The sequence below is a fragment of the Ursus maritimus genome, unplaced genomic scaffold, assembly GCF_017311325.1.
Source record: "Ursus maritimus isolate PB19 unplaced genomic scaffold, ASM1731132v1 scaffold_5, whole genome shotgun sequence".
In the NCBI taxonomy this organism is placed as follows: Eukaryota; Metazoa; Chordata; class Mammalia; order Carnivora; family Ursidae; genus Ursus; species Ursus maritimus.
The window spans coordinates 57,032,614-57,055,039 of record NW_024426663.1 but is presented as its reverse complement, the minus strand read 5'-3'; the positions used below and the strand labels follow the sequence as shown (position 1 = coordinate 57,055,039).

The 22,426-nt window shown below is 45.6% G+C and overlaps 1 protein-coding gene across 1 annotated transcript in view; it reads right to left on the bottom strand.

The window, feature by feature from the left end:
• Positions 1–22,426, bottom strand: part of TRPC7 (transient receptor potential cation channel subfamily C member 7) — a 139,573-nt gene that overhangs the window by 36,163 nt on the left and 80,984 nt on the right. Inside the window, exons 3-4 of the mRNA XM_008691582.2 lie at positions 18,421–18,585; positions 10,036–10,252 (exon numbers count right to left, since the gene is read on the bottom strand). Of these exons, the coding sequence (XP_008689804.1) occupies positions 10,036–10,252; positions 18,421–18,585 (382 nt within the window). The remainder of the gene's footprint in view (positions 1–10,035; positions 10,253–18,420; positions 18,586–22,426) is intronic.

Sequence of the window (22,426 nt, the reverse complement as noted above, 5' to 3'; positions counted from 1 at the left end):
TCATGGTCACTTCCCCCTGCACTGTACTCCTTGACCCTAAGATAAAGTCCAGACTGCAGAGCTGGGCTGTTGGAGCTTCCTGTGATCTGTGTCCATATGTCCTGGATTTCAGCAAAGCAGGTCTCCCCAGCTGTCCCCCAACAGTTCCAGCCCAGCCATTTGCTGGTGTTCCCTCTTCTGTCTCCTCCAGACCTCAAACCCAAGCACACTGGCAGATGACCGCATTATAATACAGTGACCTTTGAGGACTTAGCTGTCTACAAAGCCTGGAGTCAAGGATGATACTAGGCACAGACAAATGGTCATGGGCACGGAGCATGGCTGACTTGTCACAGGCCCGTGTCTGGCCACACTGGATCATCTCTCATCTGCCCAGGGGCAATTTTAATCAGAGTTTTCCCTTTTCTGGTGAAAGTGGTCCATTATATAGGAGGAATTGAAACAAAGTGTTTCTCTAAGGAGAAAAGTTAATTTGAGAGCTTCTGTTTAGAGGAGTCGGCTTTGTTTGATGAAATAGATTCTAGGATCTGCATGTCTGTGTCACATCTGAGGCTGCACAATAGGAAATATACCAAAACATTGCAGGTCTGTTTACAAGACACCCACACTCCCCACCTTGCCTTTTTTTTTTTCTTTGCAAGCCACCCTTCTCAAGCTTACCCTTTCAAAATTTGTATAGTAATTTAGCGAAGTAATAATTTTCTTAACACTGAAATTACTTTCAATTGTGCCAGTCTGAATAGATATTTTAGGAATGTTTTTAGAGAAACCATTACAGGCTGGAAGAAGTAATGTTTATTGCTCTTGGCTACTCTCAAATTAAAATTCCTGCTCTCTTAGTGGAAGTGCTTTTAGCTGGGCGCTAGGACAGTTGCAGGCTATTACTTAGGGCTGTCACTGGCCTTAATTCCGGAAGCCCTGGGTTCAGGTTCTAGCTTTGGCCACTTACTGGGTATGTGACCTTAGAAAAGTCCCTTGATATTCTTGGAATTTGGGGGTAATTTCAAGCATCAAAAGCTCTATGAATCTGAAATGCAAATTGTTTATAGAAAACTGACTTTTTTGACCAATATAGTAGCTCCTCATTGGGCATTGCGAATCATTTCCTCCATAGTCAAATGCCCTCGTCAGTTTTACTAGATTTAAATATTAAGTCACCCAGGCTAATTTAAATTATTCCAAGGCCATGAGTAAAAGTAGCATGGGCCCAAGGGTTTGAGCAGCAGGAATGCTTAATGAAAAAGAAACGTGGGAAATTAAGTACTTGAGTGAAGTTAGGCCCCTTGCTTCCAAGGTTCGGAGGGTAGTTCAGCATTTTCTATCCAAGCTGAGTGTGACAGTCTCTTGCCCTCAGCTTGTCAATCAGAGGAGTGTTTAGAGCCCAGGGGCTCAGGAGTAAGGATGCTGGGCACTGGAGCCTCCTTCTTGCAAAATCCCCTTCCCTCAGGGATGCCCCTGGAGCCCAGAGAGCAAGGTCACTGATAATTCATGAGGGTGGCTGACAGTGGAACGGGCTGGGAAGCCTGAGGGGAAAGGGGTAGCTTCTTTTGGGCACGTTCTGAATAACGGCCTGCAGGCTGCCGACATGGAGCTTGTCAGTTCAGAAGGTGCTTCACTTCCATCCCTGCTGCCGATGAAGCCTGTGAGACTTAAATACCCACATTCTTAAGGGGTCCTGACCCCAGGGTGTCCTCTCCTCTGTCCCAGGGTCCTCCGCAGAGTGGACTTCAGAGACCACCTCCTTGGAGGCCTCTTGGTTCTTTCAGGTCAGCTTCCCATTATTGGGCGGAAATGTAGGTGTTCTGTGAACTCACAGGAGGGAGATATGCCCTCAAGCTGTGACAGCCGAATACTTTCTCAGTGGCAGGTCTTTGCAACAAATCTGGGCCTCATACGTATTTGGGATTCAGTTGTTTTCCGGGCAGGAAGATGATATTAAGAGATTTAAAAATTTCTTAACAAAGCTCTGCCTCTTTCTCTAATTTTAATAGCTCACAAATGCTGTGCACCTGGTAGGTGCCAGGCCCCGTGCTACGCACTTGAGCAACAGTGAGCCTTCCTAGTAGCCTGATAGCTGGTTAAACTGTAAATATCTCCACCTTACAGATGAGAAAACGTGTACGTAGTTGGTACACAGGCACTGCAGGACCTTGCTCTCCACGGGGCTGTCACCTGCCATGCTCTCTGCTAGGCACAAACTTACTCTTATTGGTTAGGAACTTATGCACCCACTTAACAGACATTATTGAGTGCTGACTCAGTGTCAGCCACCATTCTGGGGACACCACAACCAAGATGAAAGCCCTTCCCTAGCAGGCTCCGTCTAGTGCTGGAGACAGATGTATCACAAGCAATAATGAATGCTCCAGGGTGACAGATGCTGTAATGAACATGTCCAGGGATTGTTTGTGGAGACACAGGGATAAGAGCAGTCCGTGCTATAATCACGAGACCCAGCAGAATTCCTGGAACAACGTGTATTTGTTCACCGATGGAGTGAATTCGTGGAGGGGGTGACACTTGGTGTGCGGAACCAGGTATTAGCCAGGTGAGGGAAGAGGGGCTGGCAAAGTGTTCCAGATAGTGGCCGTGGAAGTGTGGGAGGATGGGCTCCTCCATGGTACTTGAAGAGGCTGACTATGGCTCAAGAGTCAGAACTTGGGGCTGGAGACTGGTAGCAGGGAGGGTTAGTGAAGGCCCAGTAGACCTTCCATCAGGCCATGAGGGGGAGACTGGGCTTCTCCCTGAGCGGCTAGATAATCCCTAAAGGTGATAAGCAGAGCAGATACCTGGTCTCGCTTGTTGGGGGAAACTTTGAAAAGTTGGCTGGAGCCGTCTGCTTGGAAATTGATCTCAACAAATGAGGAAACCATCAAAAGAATTAATTAGGTGAGGAACCCAGCCATAGAATTTTATAAGTTCATTCTTGGCCAGACCTCACTGTATGATCCTGGAGCTAAGACTTAGCACTGCCCTTGGAGAGTTTGTAACCCTAGGTGGGTGGGGTGAGGGAGAGCTTGATCCTCACATTTTACGCACGTGAAAACTGAAATTCAGACAGGCAGGGCCACGAAGGGCAAAGGGACACAGGACTGGGTTTCCTGACACCCAGTCCCAAGCTCTTTTCTGCAGCTGTTTAAGTGTATTTTTCTACTACGTTGGGCATTTACGTCTGCACACCACTTGCAATGCTGGGACGCCTGTTAAAGAAAACACTGCCAAGATCTAAGAGTGGTGCAGAATGCGTCTTCGGACATGAGTCTTTTCCTAGGTGGAGAAATGACATGCGTTGTGGAGAGACTTCCTGCCCTCCAAGCCTGGTGGCTTTCTGGGAACAACTCATGTTGTTACACAGTCCTCTGATGAGTGTCTCTGGGGCCACAATCTCCCATTGAAAAGCCTTATTATAAGCTCTTACAACTACCCCAAAGTTCCTCCTGAAACAGGCAAGAAAGAGGTTCCTTTGGTATGAACTGATCCCGGAGGTTCTCCAGGCTGGACGGAGTGATGGTCCCTGGATCGCCGAGTCCTCCCCAAAGCAGCTCATTTGACAGTGCTACAGAACACACATGTCTACTATTTCTAAATTGAGCTCTCCTTCCTCTCGTACTCTTCTCTTGCTTTCCTTAATACTGTGTCCTGGCTTTTCTTCTATCTCTGGGTGTGTCTTAGCCTCCTTGTGCCTTTCAACCCCTATGTCTTAAATCTCTTGGATTGACAATCTAGGATTTCCCCCCCAAATCCCATTGGTAATCAACTAAAGCATCTGGAGTGAAGGAAGAATGCATTTCTAATTGGGTTTGACTTTTCCACAGAACTGGACAGCATAAGGGGAAAAACCTACATGCCTGTTAGGAGGAGAGGCTTGGGGAAGTAAGTTAGACTATTGTCACACAATGTGGCATTGAAAGTGGTCGTTGGGAAAAGCACATGGCCAGATGGAGAGAGGGCTACTGAAAGATGAAAAGAGTCAACTGCAAATTTATATTATTGCAGAAATGTTAATATTAACGGAGACAGGAGGAAACAAAGGAAAGCACGTAGTTTGGTCAGAGATGTTAACTGTTAGGAAGAAAGGAGCATGGGGAATAAGGCGGTCAGGGTGGAGGAACTTGCGGCTTTGAATTGGTTGGTTTATAAAGGCCTCGCTTTGAGGAAGATCTTTGAGCAGAGACCTGAGGAGGTGAGGGAGTGAGCCATGCACTGTCTGTGGGAAGAGCTCTTGGGCGGAGGGGACAGCCCCAGCAAAGGTTCCGAGGTAGAAACAGTGTGCAGCAAGGAAGCCAGTGAGGCTGAAACAGAGCGAGTGAGGTGGGAAGTGGTGGGAGATGAAGTCACAGAGATGGGGTGGAGAGGTGGAGGGCGTTGTAGGCCATTATAATGGCATCGGTGTCACTCTGAGGGAGATGGGAAGCTGCTGAAGAGCTTCGAGGCAAAGAGGGACAAAACCCGATTGTATTTTAGATGGATCACTCTAGCTCCTGGGCTGAGAATGTAGTGAGGCCTGGGGTTGGGAAGGACAGAAGCAGGCCACCTGGAGAAGGCCGTTCACTTCTTTGTGGCCACCGTCTTCATCCATGAAAGGAGCAGATTGGACTTGCTAGGGTTGTAAGGTTCTTTTCAGCCCTAGGGCAGCTTCCGGTAGATAGGGAGTAATAGTGTTGGTACAATCGGTCTGTCCACGGTCCTGTGTTTCTGACTATGATCCATTAAGGGGGACAAGACTGTGCTGCTCTGTATCTAGCCGATCAAGGCCTGCCTGGCAGAGTAGAATTCGAAGGCTCTGTCAGTAGGGGCCTCACACTCCTTCAAGCGTCTCCATGTCTGAGCAGAGTAGATCAGACTGTAGATTTCGGACGTGCCAGTAGTATACACGGTGTTCAAGAGCTTTCCCTAAAAGATTAGTGTTACCTTGTAGTAAGTCAAGAGCTCCAGAATGTATTTGGGGATAAGATAACGTTAGTCTTATTTTATAGCTGCTTCCCCAGTCTCTGGCACAGTGCCTGATATTTAGTATAATGTCTAATAACTAGAAAATATTTATTGAGAAAAGAATTGAGAAAGTAGAAGAAATACCCGAAAACTTCCACATTGCTCCCCCCACTACATCTAGCAAGCCACCTGCTCTGTGGCCTCACCTCCAGCTTCCCTCCCGGTGCAGTGGGTGAGGAGTCCACAGGCCTGCTAAGGCCGGGCCCTCCACTTGTGTCCTGGATCCCATCCCCTCTGGTTACTCAGGAACTTAGCTTCTAGATTCAGTGGTGAGGTCTCAGGCCTCATGTTACCTGATCTGTTGGCATTCGATGTAAGTCATCACTCCCTGGTTCTTGACCCAGTTACTTCGATTGGCTTTAACACCACTCTCTTGGCTCTCCTCTTACCTAATCTTTGCTGGAGACGTCTCATCTTTCCGTCCTTAAGTATCCCTGTGCCTCAGGGCTTGGTCCCAGTTTGACCACATTTGCAGTTGGGGTGATTGCACACTTAATTTACTGTAAGTACACTGACATGCTCATATTTATGCCTTCAGTCCCAGCCTCTCCTTATATACTTATGGACTTCAGACATGTATGTCCAAGTGCTCCTTGACATTTCTGCTTGGATGTCTAATAGGTATCAAACCGAACTCTTGATTTCCTTCTCTCCTTCCTCTCCAAACTGCTCTTCCCCTCGTCTTTCCTGTTGCAGTGAATGACTCTAGTATACCGTTACTTGAGCTAAAACACATGGAATTTTCCTTGACTGCTCTCTTTCTCTCACACCCCACACAAAGTCGAATAGTAAATATTATTGATTTTACAGAACGTAAATCACCATCTACCACCTCCTCAAAACAAACCATTTCTTGTTTGCGTTACTGTAGTGGCTCCTGACTGGTCTCCTTGCTTCTGTTCTTGTTCCAGAATTCTCTGTCCTGTACATAGCAGCCAGCAAATCATTAAAAACTTCAGTCATATGTTGCTTCTGTGCTCAGAACTTTTCCAGGGGTTTCTTGTCACCGTCAGAATAAAATCAAAACTGTGTACCATGGCCTGCAAGGCCTCGCGTGATCCAACTCCGCCTGTCCCTCTGAGTTCTCTCCTCGTTCTGTTCTCTCCTCATTCACTACACTTCAGCCACACCGGTTTCCCTGAATCCAAGCCTTTAACACACAGCGATCCTGCTGTCTGGAATGCTTTTCACCCAGATGTCCACAAAGCTTACTTCCTCTCTTCCTTCAGGTCTCCGTTCAGATTTCACCTGTCAGAGTAGGGAGATGGGAGTGCATGTTCCTCCTGCTCAACTCCTCTGAGAAGGTAAACTTTGACCGGAGACCTGAAGGAAGAGCAGGTCGTTGTCCAGCTAGTCTCCTCAATCAGAGAAATTCGAGTACTGACTAGAAATTTGAAGGTACGAAGAAATTATAAATTTTCTTTTATGTTTGTGGTTCTGTTTTAGAAAAGGAGTTCTGGTTTCTGTTACCAGCCATGATGGATAAGAAACCAAGAAAGAGAAAAAGAAAAAAAAAGAAACCGTCCTCAGACATTGAGAAGAGAGATTCCTTCAGTAAAGGGACACCAGCACGGTAAGCCACTTGAACACCATGTCTTTCTTTATGGAGGCACACTCCACTGTGCAGTGCACGGAGAGGAATCCCAGAGGCATGAAAGGCAGTCCCACAGGGTTGAAGAGACAGAGAGTTCAGGAAGGCAGAGATGATTAGAGGTTGTGTGGCAGAGTTTCAGAGAGAAGGGTACTATGCATACCAAAACACAAAACCACAGATGAAGTCCAGAAAATTATGTGGGGGTCCTTTTGAACATTTCTAAATTAGAGGTGCCCATAGTAAAACTGTGCAGACAGCAGCCAAAGAGCTGTAAGCTGAATAGCTTCCAGAGCTCACCCCCAGCGGAGAGACGTTTGAGCTTACAGCATCCAGAGTTGAAGTTCTTTTCTGATTATCCAGGGCATTTAGTAGAGACCGCAGATGGGTGTCTCTGTAGTACAAGGATAAACAATCCTTATGGTTAAATTTCTCCAGATACACTCTAAGGAAGCTTGAAAAGCCCTGAACTCATCTGCAGGTAATTTAACAGCTTGTCAGAATAAAGCCAAATACTCTTTCAAGGAAGACAACAAAATCCTGATGCTCAGCAGCGTAACATACGAAGTGCCCATCGTTCAATCAGAAATTGCTAACCAAGATGCAGGAAAATGTGATCCATGTTAGGAGAAAGATTAGGTAGAAGGAAGTAACCCAGAAATGACAGAGATGATGGAATTAGGAGTTAAGGATTTTTTAACAGTTACTTTAAGCATGCACAGTATGTTCAAGGATTTAAAGGAAAATGCAAGCATCATGAAAAAGGAAATGAAAGATAAAAAGAGAGCCAAATGGAATTTCAAGCATTGAAAAATATAATATCTGAAAGGAAAAATTCATTGGTTGGGGATTAAAATCATAGACAGTGCAGAAAAATTATCCGTGAACTTAAAGCACAGAGAGAAAAAAAGATTGAAGAAAAGAAAAATGACTTATCTTTTAGTAGATACACATAAAAATGCTTATGGATGAAATGTGATATCTGAGATTTGCTTCAGAATCCCACAGCGTTGGGGAAAGGGAACTAGGGAAGGCATAGAAGAAACAAAGATTAGCCATGACTTGCTAATTGTTGAACATGAGAGATTGGTCCATGGGGTGTACTATACTCTTATCTTGATTTTTGCATATTCTCGAAATTATTCATAATAAAAAGTTAGAAAAAGTTATCTAAATAAGGAAAATTAGTTAGAATCTTTCTTCCACCTGAAATATAATAGGAAACAGGTCAATGAGAAATAAGTCCTCCCTTCCCCAGTACTTTTCATGTGACAGTCTTAAAAACTCAGCTCTGCTTTGCTGGGCAGGCCCTGGGACCAGGCTCTAAAAGTTGGGTCCCCCGTAGCTGGAGAGAAGTGCCTCCTCCTGGGACAGTGCTCTGACATCCAGGAAGAGAAATACGGGTCAGGAGGAGGTCCTGCTTCAGTAGGAGCCAGGAACCTATGTTCGCTCTACCACTGAAGGACAGGTGTGGGTGCACTCACCACAGCCTTCTCCGTGGGGGCCGGGTGGGGAAACGTGGGTGAGTGGTTGGGGCCATAAATACTCTTTGAGCTTTTACCCATAAACCCAACATGTGAGTTATGGGTTTCTGTTTTTTGTTTTTTTTATTTTTTCATCTGTGTCTTAGTTTGGGCTGCTGTAACGAAATACCACAGGCCGAGTGGCTTGTAAACAAGAGAAATTTCTTTCTCACAGTTCTGGAGGTTGGAAGTCTGATATCAGGATGCCATTATGTTTGGACTCTGGTGAGAGCCCTCTTCCGGGTTACAGACTGCTTGTTGTACCCTCACATGGCAGGGAGAGAGTGAGAGAGCCCCGAGGCTCTTTTATAAGGGCACGAATCCCATCCATGAGCGTTCTGTCCTCATGACCTAATCCCTTCCCAGATGCCCCAACTCCTAACCCTGTCACATCGGGGTTAGCGTTTTCTCAGATGGATTTGGGGCTGTAAAACATTCCATCCCCTGCAGTGTTAAAGTGTTTAGTTTATCTATGACGGTGGAAGGGCGCATAGGGAGGATTAGGGTAGACCCTGAACTGTGGAAGTCAGGCCACAGAACTCACTCTGCCACCGGCTTTAACGTCTCTTTACAACTTTAGTGCCAGGGACTCTACAAGTGAGCCTCTGGTTAGAGACTGGCAGGTTGATGAAAAGCCTGTGGGAAGCATGGTGTGCTCTCCTGCTTCTTTCCTTTGGATCAGACCATTCTTCTCATCTCCCTCTTCCTATTTAGAGACCTGGCTCAGAGACCATAGCTTGGACATCATAGGCTGTTCTCATGTGGTTCAGCTGCTGGGGCTCTCTTAGGCTCTCTCGTTTAACTACAGCAGGCGCTGTGTTGGGCCGTTTTCAAGTACTTGTTCTTTTGTGATTTTGTTGATTAAGGGGACAGATCCTTTGACCCTGTGTACATTTTGACTCAATGTTTGTTAACGTGAACACAGTGGAAATGATACCATTATTGAATGTTTGTGAAGAAAGCGAATTCTGGGGTGTATACCGTTAGGGTGGTTTAATTAATGGGGTACGTCTTGATATTCCAGAGTTAAAAATTTTCAGTTCTCTTTTCAGTTTTGTTTTGTTCAAAACATTCTCAACAAATTCATATCTTTTGGCTGTAAATATTATAATCTATTGATCAGGTTTTAGTAATGTGCAATGTCACCGATGATAAATTTTACATTTTTTCCCACCAAGTCTGATTTTTTTTTCTATGAAGTAGTTTTTCAGTTTTTAGTATTAGAAAAACCTATCCCATTTTGCCTATACAGTTTTAGCTTTTATCATTTTGGTTTAGCTTGTTTGTTCCTCTTAATAATAGTTCTTACGAAGTGGGTAAAAGAGAGATGGTCTTTCTTAGCTAGTCATTGGGGAAATTGGGAAAATTTCCTTGGCACTTCTAGTGGCAGACCTTGGCAGCACAAAGCATCTCCGCAAGGAGCAATGTCACAGCTTCATGATGTTCATTAATGCAAATAATGAGAAAGTGTAACTCCCCTAACTTTTTAGACTTATATTTATCATCTGCATTCTATTGTACATTAGTATTCAGTGATAAAAATTATCATTTAAGTTATGCAATTTTATACTCTTTTCTGAATCAGACCTTGATATCCTAAGGCTTCTGGTAGACTGTAGTTAAATGATCAAAATACGTTTTCTCATGCAAGGCTACTTTACGAGCATTTTCAGTACACGTGTAATGAAAAGCATGTAGCAAATTTCCTCCAAACATCTCCTTCCAAAATTGGGATTCCTGTTACAGGCCTGTGCATCTGATACACCAGCTTGTATAGCCGTTGACTCTGGCTTCTTTGTTGGTCATCTGCTCACAATTTTGACTGCCAGAGTGCGCTCAAGAGGAAAGACAGAGGTTCAGAAGTTGGAGTTTAATAATGTCCTATTATTAGTAGAGGAGGAGAGAATAAATGACAGAGTGACTGCTTACCTAAGACCCACTTCATGATGAGCATTTCTGTCCAGGAGAATTGTGTGGTTTTCACTCTGAAGATCTGTTTCGGGTAGTCTGTGAAGGTTTCGTTGGGCAGGTTTTTAACGCCTTCAAAGCGGTCTGATGCATTCACAACTAATAATCCCAAAAAGATTGTAAAAGAAACTGCATGGGCTACAAATTTCATGAAGGGGCTCCTCAGAGTTCTTCCTAGCTGGAAACAAAATATGTACAAGACATATTAAACTGGCATCTGTAGGTGGGTGCAGGTCTCTCTTTAAAATGCTTTTGCCAAACTATAACCAGAGAATCCTCCATCATGGACAGAAGCTGCTAACTGAACCCAGACAGCCTTTTCTCTTGCACTTTTATGTGAGGTGCTGCCTAACCAAATATATTTTCTATTGAATTCAGTTTTTTCCTATTTAGGAGATTTAGTGGGAGTGGTTTAAATAGGCGTACAACACACTGATGTATCGTGTCGTAATCTGCCCGGCTTTTCCCAACCATGTAGATATGCGTCTTACGACATTCACATCTGGAAAAAAAATAAGCTATCTCAGTAGAGTTAGAATTTAAAGAAACACATGTTGGATATGCTCTGTTGCTCATTGGTCCATTTTCCTGAGTTTTGTTTTTTTATGATTTGTTTTCAGTATTTCTTGTATGTTGGTAATTTACTTAAAGCTCTACACTTCTCTCTGCTTTAGCCATATTCCAAGAAATTTTGACAGCTAGTATGTTCATCGATATTCAGGTATCAATATTTTACAGTTTCCCTTTGGATTTCATTTTTAAATCACAGGTTAATTTCCAGACGTAGAGGACTTTTTCCTCATACATTAAAAAAATTCTCTTTTTATTGCCATGCGTGTGGAGATCATAGAGTCTGATACTACTCTGAACTCCCTGAGGTTTCCCTTGTGGCTCTTGTGCACAATTGAGTTGTGCGGTTGTTTCATGTGAGCCTGAAATGATCCAGAAGATGCCCCTTTAGGGAGCAAGTATTGGCCACATCTTCTCTGGCCCTGGCGTGCCACCCAAGGGCTACTTTGGTCTTTGAGGACTGAACTGTGGGCCGCCGGGTGAGTCTGCCGACCCCTGTTAATGAACTCGTGTGGGTCCCTTCTAGGTCACTGCTATCACTTGCACCTAAGCACCAATCTTACCCCTCACCCTGGTACACTAATCAGACGAGAGCAGAGAGGGAAACTTTCTGAAGCCCAGTTCCTTCTCTAGAGCAGATGTTCACCTGTAGCCACTGTCTGGTTAATTGATGTTCACATTCAGCCCCGTTCAGGAGTCCTAGAGTGAGATGTCACCCGGGAGATAGAGTATTGGTNNNAAGCAGATGATCAATTACAGGGGTTTTTGCAGGTAAAATTTCCCCAATTATGACTGTGTTCAACATAACATTTCTAAGTCAGATGGCTTGATAATGTTCTTTTGATATGCTTCAGCATGGTAATCATCTACTTTAATTGTTCTGGTTATTAGTGTAACATGATTTACTATGGTTCGAATGCCATAGAACCTATCTATTGAAATAAAAAAAAGTGATAGTTGTAATTTTTTAAAAACACCCAGCATCTCAGGTTCAGACATTGGGAATCTGTACTATGCTGGAAAAAACTTTTTTTCAGTTCATTTGCATTGTCAAATGTCCTATGGCACTAAATCTAGTGCCTGAAAACCTGAAATTCTAGTTACCTGGAAACCATAAAACTTACAGACATTTTATAAATGGCCCTTCTTTGTAATGTTTAGCTTCATTATTTACAAAATTGGACTGCAGATTAGTTCTGGCCGTAGGTAGCTACATTAAATTCAGAATGCACAAGTTAAATGTAGGGACAAATAAAACATCTCACATAAATTCAGTAAGAAAAGTGAATTCAACCATGTCTCATTTTGATTTATGTATCAAATAGCTAGTTTGAATTTTTCAGCATTTTAGTTGACCCTGTTCGAATCTTGAAGCCCTATTTCCGAACCAGGATGCTGGTGTACCCAGGAGACATCCTTAAGTAGTCCCTGCTTCCTTTCTCGTCACCACGTCCTAGTTGGGGAGTAGTGAGAGGCAGTGGGAGATGGAACCTGACCACGGGGTGGGGAGATCAGATCTTGTGTGTCCCAGCAGGGTCCCAGAAGTGTCAGAAAAAGCTGGGGACCATGGAGATAGACCTGTATCTTAAGGGACTGATGGTCAGGTTTCCCATCCTTTATCAGTGGGGCTCTACATAGCATCTTCCGGTGACGACCTGGATGAGGATACAGCGACACTGCTCCTTCTTCTCACCCATGGGAGGCACCTGATGAGCCTGAGCTGGCCTTGGGATTCCCCAGAAGATGTGGTTTGAGGCATTTAATGCTCTCTGTGTTACCTCCTTCAGGTTGTTATTGTCTGGCAGAAGAGGAGTCTGTAAAAATTACTGTATCTACTGCAGAACATAAGGCAAAACCCTGATAAGGCCCTGTCGTCCCGTGGAAGGTGACCCTGGGTTCAGTTCCCACTTGAGTTGGGCCATAGGGAGGAAAGCGAGGTTAGGTATAAGTGCGCCTTTCCTCATTTTCTCCTGGGCTTGAAGACTTCTTTTTAATTGGTCAAACTTTGATAAAGGTCATTTGAGATCAAATCATTTCAATGGCTTTCTTTTTCTTTTTTTTTGTGACTTTTCCTTTTTGTCTCAAAAATAATTTTTGAAACAAATTACGCCTGGGGAAAGCTTCCTCCTTTTACAAGGCCACCAGGTGAGGTAAAAGAAGGGAGAAAAGTCAGCCAATATGTGCCAGCAGCTCTTAGCTAGGGAATCATTAAAGCTGGGTCAAGGAAGAGTGTTCGGTGTAAAAAAAGGACAGTAGAGCTTTGGGAGATGTAGACCTTGGCCTGCTCTGCCGTTTGCTCAGCGGCGCACAACTGGTGAGTCTGAATAACGGGCTAAAGCACTTGTGTCATTACTTGGACCTTGTGAGCGGAGAACTGATAGCAGGAAATGCAGGCTTGTAGTATCTCAACGTCTGGCTCACCCCAGACCTCCTGGGTACCATTCTTCATCTCTGGGAAATATATGAGAGCGACTGAGTAGTGCTCTTGAATTAACAGCAAACAGACGGCATTCATGAGCAATCAGAGGTGGACTTTTACTGGTTAGCACACCTCTGCATTCCATGCCTCTGGGCTCATAGCCCTGACCACAAGTGTAAGCATCTAAATGGGGACCCGGTGGCCACGTGCCTGTGAGGTAGGTCATATCTGCAGGAGAGCACCCAGAGAGCGTTTCCATCATCTCCCTACAGTCTCGTGTCACCAAATGGCACCCTCACTCACCACCAGGTGCCAGTGGCCTTGAGGAAGGGCTCAGTGTAGAAGTTGGAAAACGGAATGGAGGCAAACTTTGGATCAAGTGCTCCAAGAAGAAACACGCACATCCTCAAGGTCCGAATGATTCTCGGATGTTAGAGATCCTGGTTAAATTAGGGGCAGGTTTCTCCCTATGCTCCCTGTAGAATTCTCATTCAAAATGTCTAACTCAGGGCTCAGGAGGCTTCCTTTTCTGGGTGGGGTAGGAGGATGTTCACTGGGTGTCTCTAAGCTGGGAGTTCTCACATGGCCATGTGAACCCACCCTTTGTCTGTGGGCTGAAGAGGTGCTGAGTGATAGGCTTGAAGGTAGGCTTTCTCAGGAAAGAAGAGGAAAGAATATTGTTTGTCAATCGTGGTTTTGACTCCTCCCTTCTAGAAAAGTCCTGCCACCTCTAACTTTCTGAACCAAGTCCATTGCAAAGTGAAGTAGTCAGCAGTTAAGATGTTTACGTTTACCGTTGAAGGTTATGATGCTGCTGACGTATTGGAAAGGGTAGAAGGGTGAGGGTGTGTGTGTGCTGTGGTTAAGGTCAGGTCTCTTGAGCCAGAGATCTTAGGTGTAAATCACAGCTCCATAGTTTGCGGCATTTACTTAATCCCTTTGTGTCTTAGTTTCTTCATCTGTAAAATGGGGATAAAATATAACTTGCCACGTAGGGTTGATATAAGAAACGAATAATATGCACAAAATCGAGCAGCTCCTGGCTCACAGGAAGCGCTTACTATGTGGCGCCAGAGAGCCTCGGGCAATTCTCCTAAGGGGAAACTTGAAAGAAACCCAGCTGGCTCTTTTAAAGCTTACAGGCAAGGCTTCAGAAGGCGGGAGCTACACAGAGTCCTAATGCATTTATGCCACGAGCCCTTTGGGGTACTGTCTGTGTGCGACATGATCCTGGGCACTGGAGGGGATAGAATAAATAAGCCGTCAGAGTTGGTCCTTCCTTTCAGAGTTGCTGATTTTCTAGTGGAGAGAGATGCAGGCCGTAACCTGTGCTAGGAAATCGATGGAGAGTTGGGGAGAGAATGTCACAGGGCTCAGACTGGGCTCAGTATGGAAGTGAGCAGCCTTCTGGTACTCTTAACTCCTGTCCCAGCAGGGTGACAGGTGATGGACTCTCCTTTTGGATTTGAGGGCAGACGCTTTTGTAACATAAGAGCAAAATATGCTCTAATTCCTGGCACGATTTCCCCTTCCTGACAATGCTTCAAAAATTACAGCATGATGTTCTTTAATCTAGTGCTCTCTGGTAGAGGCAGATGAGGGGACACAGAGGCCTTTGGAGGCATCATCCTCTCCTGGTTGGCCCTGGACCACATGGTGTGAGGACCCTTGTTTCAAACCACTTCAACTTTGACAAGGCAAAGCAGGGATCTTCAAAGCTGCGGAGTTACTGTACCCCCTCACGAGGTGTTTTGTTCGGCACGGGGCTACGGGTGGGGCGTGGTAGATAACACTTTGGCATTCTCCATTTAAGAGTTACGTGGCATGGGCGCCTGGGTGGCACAGCGGTTAAGCGTCTGCCTTCGGCTCAGGGCGTGATCCCAGCATTCTGGGATCGAGCCCCACGTCAGGCTCCTCCGCTATGAGCCTGCTTCTTCCTCTCCCACTTCCCCTGCTTGTGTTCCCTCTCTCGCTGGCTGTCTCTCTCTCTGTCGTATAAATAAATAAAATCTTTAAAAAAAAAAAGAGTTACGTGGCAGTATGTGGACTGAGGGCTTGGACCCTGCAAAGGTATCAGGTAGGAGGCTGGAGTTGTTTACAGGCCTCCTTGCTTGAGTCCTGGGACTGAGTTTTAAGGATAATTGAACCATCAAAGTTAACAGGCATGGAGGACATGAGTTTCACCTCTCATACCTTTACAATTAGAACTTGTGTTTTTCCTCAGCACTTCACCATGCTGACTTCCTCCTCGACCCACCTGCTCTAGAGACCCTGTTTGAGCCCGTGAGGACGACTGTTAACTGTTTCAGCTCTCAGATTTTAATGGGCAAGTAACCTAAATTATGAATCAGAATGGAATAACAAAGGATGCAAAACAGGCATTGAGCCATAAAGGGCCTTTGGCATCAGAACCCTTCTTGAGAGGATGAAGAGCTCTGTGGGCAAAGATCTACCTGAGAGCAGCTGTGAGGTCAGAACTCACCAACCTCCCAGTGGGCTGCATGACCTCAACCATGTTGGTGACTAAGATGAGAAATGTTAGAAAAATATCACTGTTCTCTTTATGTTCTCTAAGATCCAGCCAGGCCGGCCGTTGTTATCTTATGTACACATCTGTGATGTCGTTACCCTCTTCAACCACCCTATTAGTAAGCTGAACTTCCGTTGACATCCTTGACCTTATACTCTCCTTATTTAGCTGTCTTTCTTAGGGACCCTCAGAAACTTAAATAAAAGTAGAATTGACAGCTGTGGGGATTCAATGGGAAAGAAATGATGAGGTCATTTTGGCAGGCCAATCAGGTAATTTCAGTGTCCCTAGTGGTCCCTAAATTAGGACAGCAACTATTCAATAAATGGACCATTAAGTTGGAAACAGAAACTTCACCATTTGTTAGACATTGATGGACATTAGCTGGTTGATGAGGTTTGGCAGTGACATTTTATGAATGCATTTAGAAAAGAATATCAAGTTCTCATTTCTTGAGGCAGGTGTCATAATGTGGTTAGAATAGGAAGTTGCTGGAATGATACTGGCTTTTTCATAGATTTATTAGACAGGTATAAAGTGACCCCTTGGCAGGAGGGATGCTAGCATTAACAGATTTCCCTACTGTGCCGCTGTCCTTGGGGGACCTTGTGTCTGGACGTCAGGAGCCTTTGGAGAGGGCTGGTTTCTTCACATGGAAGATGTGACCCTCTATAATCCCCTGTAATATAATGTCTTTGCCAAACTTGAAAAGATTTCTTTGTAGTGGTGAAAGGAAAGACTAAAAATATCTTGACTGTTTTATCTGTCTTTTGGCTGCTTCAGAGCAACTTTGACAATTAAAGTTCCCTTCCTTAAGGAGGGAATCTTTCCTCAGAATGAGCAGTGCCACCAAGAATGATTTCATGCCTCAGACTGACTTGTCACTCTGACGTGGACATACCCTTCAATGTGCGGAATTCAGATTTGCGGCCCCGAAAGTGCCCAGAAGGCACAAGTGGCTTAATGGCCAGCTTGTGTTTATCTGTAGTGCTCTTTTTTTAGTCTTACTGGAAGCTCCACAAACACTAAATGTCAATCAGACATGTATCTGAACAGAGAGGAAGTCTCGGCCGTTGGGCTAAATTTTCCTGCAGTCATTTCTTCCAGAATGTTCTACAAGACTACTCTCATGTGACCCTTATGTTTCATGGTGGCATCAGTCTCCTGGATTTACTGAACCCCAAGAATGTCCAGAACTCCCTCCCCTTCCCTTGCGTACTTTTTTGGGGGGGGCATCACATCTGCATGATATTGGCCAAGATGATGATTCTTAGACCTACTGAAAATCTAAAAAATTTGGGAATATTATTTCTTCTTGAAGATTTCCCCAGGTGGCCAGGCAGGCAGAGGCAAATCAATTTGCTGGTATTGGCTAGTCCCAGTTTTCTGCTGGCTGTCACATTTGGTTTTAAAAGCAGAAGTGAGGATTGTCAGTGTTTTCTCTACCAAGTGGCTATTATTTTAATGACTGTCCCGACAGTAGTTTAGGGTCCAAGAATATGGAGGTGAGTGTCCCTGTCCATTGAGGCTCTGGATGAAGGCAGGGGTCTAACCTGCAGGGCAGACTAGGTACTTCCAGTGTGAAAACCTCAGCCTAAACCAGTGGCTTAGTCTAACCTAGCTTTAAATCTGATTAGGTTTGTTTTACTCACTGTACTTTTTCCAGCTCATAATGGAAGACAGAAAAAATGGCCTTCATTTGCACGAGTAACATTTGGGGAATTCTGATTTAGAAATCCATGGCATGGTAGAGCATCAAAGAAACAAAATCTTCAGTAGATGTAAGGTTGAACACCACAGATATTCAGTTTGAGGACTTTCTAATACCATTTCACAGAAGACGGAGTCCGAATCCTGACCTGTCTCTATAGCACGTGACTTACTCGAAGGCAGTGAGCTCCTTGCCTGTCTAGTTAGGTGGCCTCAGCAGCAGCCCTCAAGTCTTGGGCCCATCATCCTGGCATGAGTTCCCTGTTACTGGAGTTGACAAGAGGTTCCATTTTTTGTTCACCACATTAGCTGATCAGATTCCCTGTGGAATCGTTTCTCCATGATTTGGTCCTATAGTTGCTAACTCTTACCTGAAGCTGGAGTGAGTACCTGGCTTTCTGTGGCTGGATCAGATGGCTGGGCTGTAGGGGTGGTGGAGCGGGAGGTGGGGGAAGTTCCATTCCCTCTGTTAGCAGCCGCCACCAGACACTCCCCTTCCCTGTGAGAGAAGAACCCAGCTCTGCACCTTTGCAGCTCTCCTTCTCTTTCCTTTTTGTGACCCAGTTAGCTGCCCGTGTGGGCCAGAGCCTAATCAAGGAAGCCGGGGAAACTGGGACGATGTGGCGATGGGGCTGCAGAGCCCAGCATGAGCTGCATTCGACTCTCAGCCTATTAGTTATTTCTCTTCTCTGAACCTACTGCATAAAGTATATGCGTCATAGTGTAATTGAGGGAGTGAAATGAGATCTTCCATGAAAAGGGCTTAGCCAAAAGAAAGTACTCAATAAATGTTGCCTATTCCTGTGACCATTATTTAGTTATTACTGTGAGTGTAGAGGACGTGTCTAGGACATTGCCTGTCTTCCCTCTCTCTTCCATTATTGGTCAGATTACGCCTCACGTGTTTTAAATGTCCCATATTATCTCCTCTCTGTTTTAAAAAAATGATGGAGAAAAGCCAGGTCTGTGTGGTTTTCTACTTTTGCTAAGTATCTCAAGGCTCTTTTCTTTAAACACGGGAAACTCTCAGCTGTTGCTTAGAGCCAGCGGCCTCTAGGTCATGCTAAGGAGAAAGAAGAAATCACTGCAGATGACATGCACCTTAAGCAGTCTGTACCTTGCTGCACGGAGCAATCCAATAGGCTATGGCGAGAAAAGGGAGGCCTAGGGAGACTCCAAAGACAGCCAGGAATTTCACAGCGATAGACTGTTGACGTAAGCCTGAGAGATTTTCATACCACATGGTAAGCAATTGCTGCTGACAGTTAGGATGAGCAACGAACTGTAAAAACAAAACAAAAATAAAAACAAAACGCAAACAGGAAAATGGCATCGGTAGCACTTGAACAGTATACGGCCTACGAGTAGCTAGGGGCAGAGGTGTTTACCTGGGGCATGGCCGGGGCGTTAGGGCAGAGCAGCGGGCAGGTCCCCGCAGGCCCTTCCCACCTGAGGACGCTGGGTGTCATGGTGCTGAGGTCAGTGGCCTCACAGGACCAGCTGCTTCAGGGCTTGGCGCTTATCTTGGGCAGAGTTCATTTGCGAGGCAGCACGAGTCATGAATGGAGCATGAATGGGGTTTTGGAGTCCCACTTGGGTTTGAAATTTGCTCCTCTGTTTTCTAGCCAGGTGACCTTGGGCCGCTTACCCAACTACTGTGAGCTTCGGTATCTCATTTGCAAACAGCCTATTGTCTTGTAGGATTAAATGAGTTTTTAGAAGCGTTCTGCTCTCTTTTCTTTCACTGGCTAAGGAAAGTGCTTACAGTGTTTCTGGAGGACACCTTAAAACTGAGTATTTCCCCACTGGGCTTTAGTGGTGATGGCTTGGATGCACAGAACCTCTCGTGACCTGCCAGAGCCTGACACGTGGTGGCCCTCGTGCAGCAGCTTCTCATTGCTCTCTCCCTCTCTTCAAACTGCCCTGCCCTAATGCCCGGGTTACAAGACAGACCTCTTAGGCCCTTCGGTATTGTGTGACCTCACCCATTCTGGATATAGCTTGTTGGTCTAGCGTGGAACCCTGACTTAAACTGGCCTATCCTGTTTTATCACCTGGGCTTTTGAGACTGAGAGAGGCTGTTTCTTTATTTACTGGGAGTTAACAAGTGATCTTGAGAGAGGTGGGCAACCATCTTCCGCTGTGTGAACTAAGTGGCAAAATGAGCCAGTTAAAAAGAAAGAAGAATGAAAAAGTGTAGAAAGAGGCTTAGACAGTGTGTGCCCTCTCTTGGGCCCGGCTCCACTCCGCCCACGTGGTACATGAGACAAGCTCTTATTCATATATGGAGTCTTCAAGTTGGCTTGAGCTGCTGCAGCCAAACAGCCCTTTTCTGCAAATATTTGGTGCCATTTGGCCATTTGTTTAGATGAATTTGAGTCCTTGTCAGTGGAAGTGGGTAAGAGGCAATAGTCTTTATGGGAATGAAGTTGACATGTAAGAAAATTTTACTCCTTAGTTTATTTCCCTCCTGTGATAAGAGGAAACTGTTGAATGCTTTTGGTAGCCCTGCTCTTTGGCCCTATTCAGGATAGCCCTGCATCCATCTCCTGGAGCAGACAGCCTGGGCAGTCTTCAAAGGGTCTGACTTTTCATCTGATTACTCTGGAGCATAATATGCCAATTTTCATCCATTTGCCTTGTTGGCATTAAGGGGATATGTGCAGTGATTATGAGGAAATGTAAAAACATTTCCTTTTCATTATAAGAATAGTATAAATGTTTTAAAACCTTCTCAATGCAAATGGCAGCATGTTCTGGGTTCCAGTTTCTGGGAACTCAAGGCAGCAGCCAGGCAACGTGTGAAGACACTGTCAAAGGTTTATTTGGCCACGCGGCAGCCCCCGGTAATACTATTCCTCAAACGTTCATGAAAATGAGGCTTTTGTGGTAGCATTATTGGGCCCATAGCAACCACTGTGATCTTTCCCTCTGAGGATAAGAGCAGTGGATTCTCCACAACCTGGGGTAGAAATCCCCAGGCCAGCAGGTGAGAGGCTTTTCTATGCCGTTCCTGGCTCACAGCAAAGTGGAGCAAGCAACAGAAGCTCATGTGGGTGTTTTAGTAATGGTCAGCTTTCTGGGAGCTGAGGTCCCTCAGAGGGGTGGTGGGTGGGCATGGGGGACAGTCAGTTTTGTTTTCCAACGGCCTGCCTTCTCTGGGTGCTGAAATGGATCTTCTCTGAGGAAACTCACAGTCTGATTAGCAGGTGGGATGTGTGCTCATGAAATCGCGGAAGACCACTTGGCTCTCCCTATGGCTCTCCCTGCACTGTAGCTGCTCTGGAAGGACTCCAGTGCTGCTCCCCTCCGTTGGTCTCTCTGTACCCCGGGAGAGAGTCCATCCGAGCTTTGTCTGCTGCCTCCCGCAGATAAGTCAGCACAACACATTGAGCAGCAGAGCTGGAGGGGAGGAAATGTTGAGACGGAGCACAGTGGGGACCATGCCCAATCTCCCTCGCCTGCCTCAGGGGAAGACAGTGGTCACAACTAAAACAAAGGGGCTCTCTGGAGACTCTGTCTTCTTTTGATTAGACATGTGCTAATTTTTATAGCTGCATTTCTTCCCCCATAATAAAGCAACCTAGCTCCAAACATGATATTAATCTGTGGGCAGACTTTATAATTTATGGCTCCCAGAAAGCTGACGGCAGCTAATAGCTGACGCCCAGATTATTTATCTTTATATGGGCACTTTTCTATGCTTGTGGTAGGCTTTTGAAATTCAGTGTGTAGCAAAGGAATTTTTCCACTGTGCTTTTGAAGCACAGAGAGATATCATCTGTGATCCCAGGAAGATGAGAGTAACATGAGCATGCCACCAGGACACAACAATCAAACCAAAAGGACACTCAGCTAGGGAACAAAGACAGGAAGAATTCCTGCAGGGTGAGGTGGGGGTGGGGAGGTGGGCAGGGGAAGGATTTTCAGAAGTAGGGTCAGAAAGGAACAGACAGAAGAAAAGCCCACAGCTAGAATAGAATGGGAACAAAGAAAATCAGTGTTGTCTTGGGTTTGCTCTCTTTGGCATCTAGCTCACAAAAGGGTGGATGACACTGGGGGCTTTGCCCAGGCCATTCTCACCCCAAACCATTGTGCACATGTGGTACACTTCACAGGAAGAGCTGATGACAACACCTCAGTTTTCCCAGCAGTGTGATTCCCACTCTTCATAGCGGGGAGTTCCTGACGGCCTGGAGCTGCGAATCTGTTACGGTGGGCTTACGGGAAGCCAAGCAGCCTCTTCACAGACAGGAAATCCAGCCACCTGATGGACCGTGCAGAGAACTGGGGCAGGAGGGGGAAGCTGAGAGGAGTAAAGTTGCAGAGATAAGCGGGAGCTCAGAGCCAGGCCCTCTACGTTGGACAAGGAGATTGGCAGGAAAACAGGACCTGAGAGTCGGGAGGAACCAAGGACTTGTGTGGCAGCCGGTTTTTGAGTCCATCTCATGCCAGTTATCCTAGTGGCTCGTTTGACCAGCGCTCATGGTTAGGATCACATTACACCCGAAGCTGCTTTTCTGTTAACATCTCACCCTTTAAGTGCCTTGTTGCTCCTCGTCCCTGGTGACACAGTGAGAATATGATGCTGGCACATGGGAACTCCTGGGCATGGTAGCTCAGTCTTGGCTGTTACTCTGCTTTTATTTGATCCATGGGCTGCTCCCTCCACTGTTTCCCTGCTTTATATTCATTCATAGGGAAATAGCTGACATTCTAAGAATACATAGTTGCTGAAGAGATAACAGACATTGCTTAACTAACTGTTTTTAGGGCTGTCTCACAGGTTGCTAATGCCTTTGGGCCAGATCCTCCCATCACAACAGTGTCGAAGACTTTCCTGATGGGGGGTGGATAAGGGCATGGACTGGTGCGTAGCTTCCTGGGTTCAGGTCCTGGCCCTGTCACTTCCTGGCCGTACGCTCTCAAGTCATTGACTCTCTCCATGCTTAGCTTCCCTCTTCTAGAAGTGAAGCTAATCATGAGGATTAGGTGTGAAGTGCTCAGAACAGTACATGGCAAATAGTAAGTACTTTATTAGTATGCAGTACATCAGAGTAAGCACATGACTCTGCTTTCCTTGCCCATTTTCTTTGTCCCTCTTCCTCTGTTTCGCTCTTCCT